Here is a 6,000-nt window from a genome sequence, read left to right as displayed (position 1 = left end):
TAAATTACTCGGACCATCCGAGGAGCATGTGAATGTGGAGAAAAAAGATTTTAGAACCAATTGACTGAAGATTTTTGTGAACATTTAGGGGCATTTGGCACTGTTGAACTTTTGTACACTTTGCTTGTCATTTTAATTTTCTGTTTTCCAGCTAGCTAGTAACATCAGTGCCATTCTCCTTGATTTTAGCTTAGACTTGTTATAAAAACAGTAATCTTTTTTCCCACAATGGGTGTCGCAATAACCATGAACTGTTTACACCAATATTTCACAAGTAAACGTTGGTATTGTACGGTGGCCCTGCAACTTAAGAAAACAGCATAACAGAAAAATTATGTGTCAGGAATTTACTTTTTATCTTTAAATTACACATTTGTGCTTTGTGTAGGGTGTGGCGCAGGACCCACATGCATGTGAAGTCATTGAGAGGCTGCCGTGGAAAGTTACTAGACTGCATAGCAACAGGGAGATAGGAAGGAGTTTTCCTTTACAGGAAGAAGACCTGTGATTGGAGCAGAGATGAAGCATGAGCCGGACACCAGACCAAATACAGGAAAGAGGGATGCCTATGGCGCCATGTGTAACTTGAACCTTCAACTATTTAATAAATTTTAAAAACTTATCATTTGAATTTTTTTCATGTTCTCTCAAAAAAAGAACACAGCAGCTGCAAAATCTCACAAAAACCAATGAAGTTAAATTAAAAAAACAATGTAAATAGAAAAAAGAGACGATAACTTCACGGAACAGTGGCGGAAGTGACAAGCTAACATTAAACAGCAAAAATGTAGCTACAGCATTATATGACTCACTATTAAAACGCTTCATCTGCATCTTTTTCTTCCTCACAACACTGATGAACCCTCAACATCTTTGAAGTGTATCTCTTTTTTAAAGTGTTATTTTTGTACTTTAGTTGTATTTTGTGTTCCTCTGCAGTGTCTCTCTATTTCCTGGTGTTCTCTCAAAAGTTGATTTGCATTTGACCACTCGGGACCACCGTAGTAGTTGTGTCCACAATGCACGTATAATATTACTGTAGCTACCCGTCATAATTGTAACTGTAAGTGCAATGGCAGAAATAATGCTACATAACAATTCTGACAGCGAAATTTCTGTTTCTATTTTTTAAATGACTTTTTAGGAGGTACTAAGATAAAACTGAACTTTTTTGGGGTCATAATTAATGACAAGTAACCCAAACATCCTGGAGAAAAGCTTGATGCCTATTAGAATAGAGCCTGCTGTTGGCCTCACAAACAACTGTGTGCAGTAAAAGTGACATCAAAACTGCCGGCGTGCGCTACACTTTGGTGTTTCAGATTGTCGTGTACTTCTTGATTTTTGTAACCTGCTGTACGAGCGGGTCGCTTCCATGATATATCAGTGGAATAGTGCTGTGATTCCGAGATTACAAAGACGGAGACTACTACAGCTGGAAACGGCGAGACTTTCTATAAAACAAAGTCTGCAATCCTTTTGATTCCAGTTTGGATTTCTTTTAATCCCACCAGCACTGATATGATTTCTTTATTTTTCCCTGAGAGGCAACATCTGCCGCTCAGGAGAATATTACAGTGAGTCTGGCGTGCCTTGAGCATCAGTAAATGGATACAGGGCTGTGGTGATGTCACAGTTTATAATGTCCATAGGCTAAGCTTAAGTGCAGTCATGTTGTTATGTAGTCCCTCATTAAGGTTAGCACTAAGGTCTTGACAAGTGTAACTGATAATTTGATAGCTTACGCTTGGCTGATAAATGAGGCCCCTGGTGTTTTGGCTTCATGCAACTGTCCTCTAGTGTCCCTGGGTTGTCCCTGCAAGTCTAAGTACTCGCCGTGCTGCCTGTCTGCAACACCAACACCACTGTATGAGGTAAACTGAACACTTTAGAAACCAGAAAACACCATTTCCCCCCGCCCAGGAGCGCTACACGGTGACTAATCTGAGCTTACTGTTCCTGCAACACCATGCAATCGTGAGCTGAGTTGTCACCACCTTTTCTTTTTTTTTGTAACCACTCCACCTCTCCTAACTTGCTTAACAACCCAACAAGCTAGAGGAGAAAGTGAGCCAGTCTCAGAGCACTTAAGGTCCTAAAATATGTAGGCATGTACTGTCATAAGGGGTTGAGGAAAGGTCCGGTCTGACAGAAACACAAGCTGAATATCAGAATACAGAATCACATACATTTTGTTTTCTGGGAAACAAGATCCACAAGTGATAGATGGAGCTGGTCCCAGCCGGCCCTCGAGCAACATCACATACAAGGTAGTAAAGAAGATCCGTCTAAGGTGATGGAGAGCAAGAAGTGGGAAACAGCTGATATGTCAAAAACATTCTGGCACCTGAAAGAAAGTGCAGCAAAAATCTAAAAGTAACGAATGAGAGTGCACACCTCATCGATGTCCATTTTTTCCTCTGACATGCTATCCGTACACACACATCGAAAACAGACGGAGGAGGGTGGAGAGAAGGGAGGGGGGGGGGGGGGGGGGGACAATATGCTAGAAAACATTTGGATGGAATAGAAACAATGAGCAGGTTTCAAGTGGCAAGAGGTCAGTTCTTTTAGGGGTGGTGGTTCTCAAACATCTCTCTCCGGTTGATGTCCAATTCCAGCACCCTCCGCTCCAATTAAAACCTTCCCACTTCCTGTGGTTGGCGGTTCATCGGCAGCAGGCTTGTGGAGGCATTTCCAGCACATCTCACCAGCTGTGTCCCTGGCAGCCATGACAAGCCTTCGTCTTCCTCCCTGTCAACAATCGCTCTACGCAAGCTCCAGCCCTGATTAAACCCCAAGGTTCACTCCTCATTAGAAGCACTTTCCTCTGGCGAGAAAATGGCAGCCACGCCCACCAACGAAGAATTATGGGAGGCTGAAATGATAATGACAGTGTGTAGGAGGACAAGGGCCAGTAGGCAGATCTTCAGTCGCCCGCTGCACAGTCTCGGGGTGGCGGCGGAAGTGACCGAAGCCCCCACGGGCTGGCAGGAAGAAGCAGTTCTTTTTAGCGTGCCCCCTGAAGGGTTGTCCATTTTGGAGTCCCATCGGACGTCGCAGCACTCCGCCTCACTGTCTGATGGATGGTTTCCCAAGAGACCTGAGAAAGAGAAGACACTGGATGAAAAAGCTGAGGTTCCCCTGCTGTGCACTTGTATTTATAACAGGGGGTCACTGGTAGTTTGGTGTTCTCACAGCAGATATACCAACTGTGTTCTGTATTCCACTGTTTTGCTTCACAATCAGCTGTTCACACGCTCATATGGAAGGCCAGAAGGAACCAAACCAAAAATAAGAAATGGCTCATAAATACATAAATATGCCATTAAATGTAAAAGTGCATTCAGTGCTTTGCAAACTTTGAAACACAAGAAACTAAAGTCGTGACACCATAATTGCTTCAAGATGTGACACTAACACATTTTAACATCATTAATGTGACTTTTAAACATTTAAGCTAACCGGTCTCACGCCGTCTTGTAGCCTGGTGAAGGAGTTCGTTTCTTTCCAAATCAAAGACAAATGAATTACGCTGATTGATTTTTCTTGGTGATAAATGAGCTGACAAAATGAACAATTTTGTTTGCTGTTATTCCAACTGTGCAAAACATATTTACGCATTTGCGGCTTATTGTAGGGCTCCTGCAATAAAAGTAATGTGCTCAGCCCAAGTTATAATGAACCAGCCAATGTAAAAGGGGGTCAAATTTGTGCATTAGGGTCAGCATACCTCACTAATCCATTAATATCTGCGATTTTCCAACTGCAGCCAGTGATATCAGACAGTTCAGCTTCACCCATCAATACTGGATCCATGAAGAAAAACCAACGTAACAACAAGATGCGAAAAAAGGTTTTTTAGCTGAGAAGGACATGAACTGAAATTTTTATTGATTGCTCAAGGATGCAAAGAGAGTCCTCAGCATGTTTTGGTTATTTTTAGGGGCTGTAGGTAATGTTATCAGTATGTGTCAAACGCTAACAGTAATTATCTAATACAAAGAGACAAAAAGAGTAAAGAGAGACTGTTTTCCATTTAGCCTTTTTAGCTAAATCTGATACATCTCTATGGTGGCTTTCTGTGAAGTTGCTTAATAATAATAATTTTAAAAAGTTGAAAAAAATAACCGTGCAATAAACAGCTCACATGGAGCACAAATGACAATGATCTGTCTAACACCAGCCACCTTGTTGCTCATCTGCTGCCTCGGTAAACGGATCAAACGCACTAGACCTCAGCGTGTGGCTCTAATCACAACCAGACACGGTGACCCTCAAATGAACTCCAATTAGAGCTCACCACGGCACAGAGGGAGCGCATTGCTGCATCAGTTGATGGTTCTGGAAGTCTTAACTTGCCAGCATGTTTATAAAAAAAAAGAAAGAAAGAACAAAAGGTTTGAGTTTGCTGTTGAATCTTACATTGGTACGACTCATTTCCACCTGCAACCCTTCCAACCTGAGGTATCGACCCTTCCTACGTCGATATTCCACTAATGTAAGAGGTCATGCTGCTTTTGTTGCCATGCTGGTAGTGTAGGTAAAATATTTAAAGTGTACCACAAGTAGCTTTTTGTCACTTTGAACTGGGGGATTATCTTTTTGGATCTGCTCCCATGGTGCATTGAAAGATGCAGACTGGATTATGGTGGATTCACATAGATTTATGCCATAATGTGAGCCCTATTTGTTGTTGCAAAGAGCACTGCCAATTTGATTTTAGCAGCTCCTGGTTGCAATGCACCAATAAGTTTATGGACGACTACACTAAATTGCCGATTCACTCACCCATCCAAATCATTTAAATCAGGTGTTCCGATCCCTTCCATGGCCATAGATGTATAAAATCAAGCACCTAGCCATGCAGACTGCTTCTACAAACATACATAAATGAATGGGTCGCTCTCAGGAGCTCAGTAAATTCTAGCGTGGTACCGTGATAGGATATGACTGCACACCCGTAGACAGAGCAAGGTCCACAAAGACATGAATGAGTCAGTTTCGTGTAGAAGAACTTGACTGGCCTGCACAGAATCCTGACCTCAACCCGACAGGACACATTTGGAATGAAACAGAGTGGAAACTGAGCCAGGTCAACATCAGTATCTGACCTCACAAATATGCTTCTGGGAAAATGGTCAAAAATTCTTATAAACACTCCTAAACTTTATAGAAAACCTTCCCAGAATAGTTGAAGCTGGGTGACATCATATTAAACTGGGATGTCACTCAAGTTCATATGCGTTTGATGGCAGACAAGTGAGTACTTTTGGCAATATAGTGTAGCGCTGGATTAGTTCAACACTGAAGATGGCTTAGAAATTTAATAATATCTAGATTGTAGCTACGAAGGAGTTCTAGGATAATGATATGTTTGAATAGTGCAAGCCACACTAAAAATGTGAGTATCACCGCTGGGTGTTTACATTTAGCTGAGATGTTAAAGCAGTTTTTTAAAGCAAAACATGGAAGGGCAGGCAAAGAGGATTGGAAGTCACTTAATTGGCTCCAAAAGCTGAGCGCCGCAGACAGCCGTGTTGCTGAAACTGCTGACTGTTACCGACACAAATCAGGCGCTAAACTAGCATGACTAACTTCCTGTTGATTCTAGAACACCTGCATGCACCTGCCCCTTTCTCTTCACAAAGTATTTCACTGTGGCTCACAGTTTGCTTACAGCAGCCATTAATATTTTTGATGGCATATTTTTAAATTTATGGCAAACTAACTTATTATAACCATCAGGAATTCTTTAATTCACTCACATTAACCTAACATGCATGTCTTTGAACTTTGGAAATCCACGGAGACTCACAGGAGGGAACACGGTCAAACAGGACGTCAAACGTTCCTGCTCAGAGGTGAGAGTGCTAATGCCCAAATGGTATTTTTAAAAAATTGTTGGAAAGGGACACCAAAAGGGCAGGAAAAGCTTTGTAAAAACCAAAAATAATTCACATCACAGTTTTCCTCAGTAACCTTTTTTTTTATAACAGA

General features: G+C 41.8%; 1 protein-coding gene across 1 annotated transcript in view; it reads right to left on the bottom strand.

The window, feature by feature from the left end:
* Positions 1-2,804: 2,804 nt before the first annotated feature.
* nalf1a (NALCN channel auxiliary factor 1a) overlaps positions 2,805-6,000 on the bottom strand; it is a 47,349-nt gene continuing 44,153 nt past the window's right edge. The window contains exon 3 of the mRNA XM_085348407.1: positions 2,805-3,103. Within this exon, the coding sequence (XP_085204533.1) occupies positions 2,805-3,103 (299 nt within the window). The remainder of the gene's footprint in view (positions 3,104-6,000) is intronic.

This window comes from Diplotaxodon limnothrissa, linkage group LG23 (genome assembly GCF_057381915.1).
Source record: "Diplotaxodon limnothrissa isolate DT_005_m linkage group LG23, D_limnothrissa_male_GT1.1, whole genome shotgun sequence".
NCBI classification, from domain to species: Eukaryota; Metazoa; Chordata; class Actinopteri; order Cichliformes; family Cichlidae; genus Diplotaxodon; species Diplotaxodon limnothrissa.
Note: the sequence above shows the minus strand (reverse complement) of the source record. Positions and strands in the feature narration are given on the sequence as shown.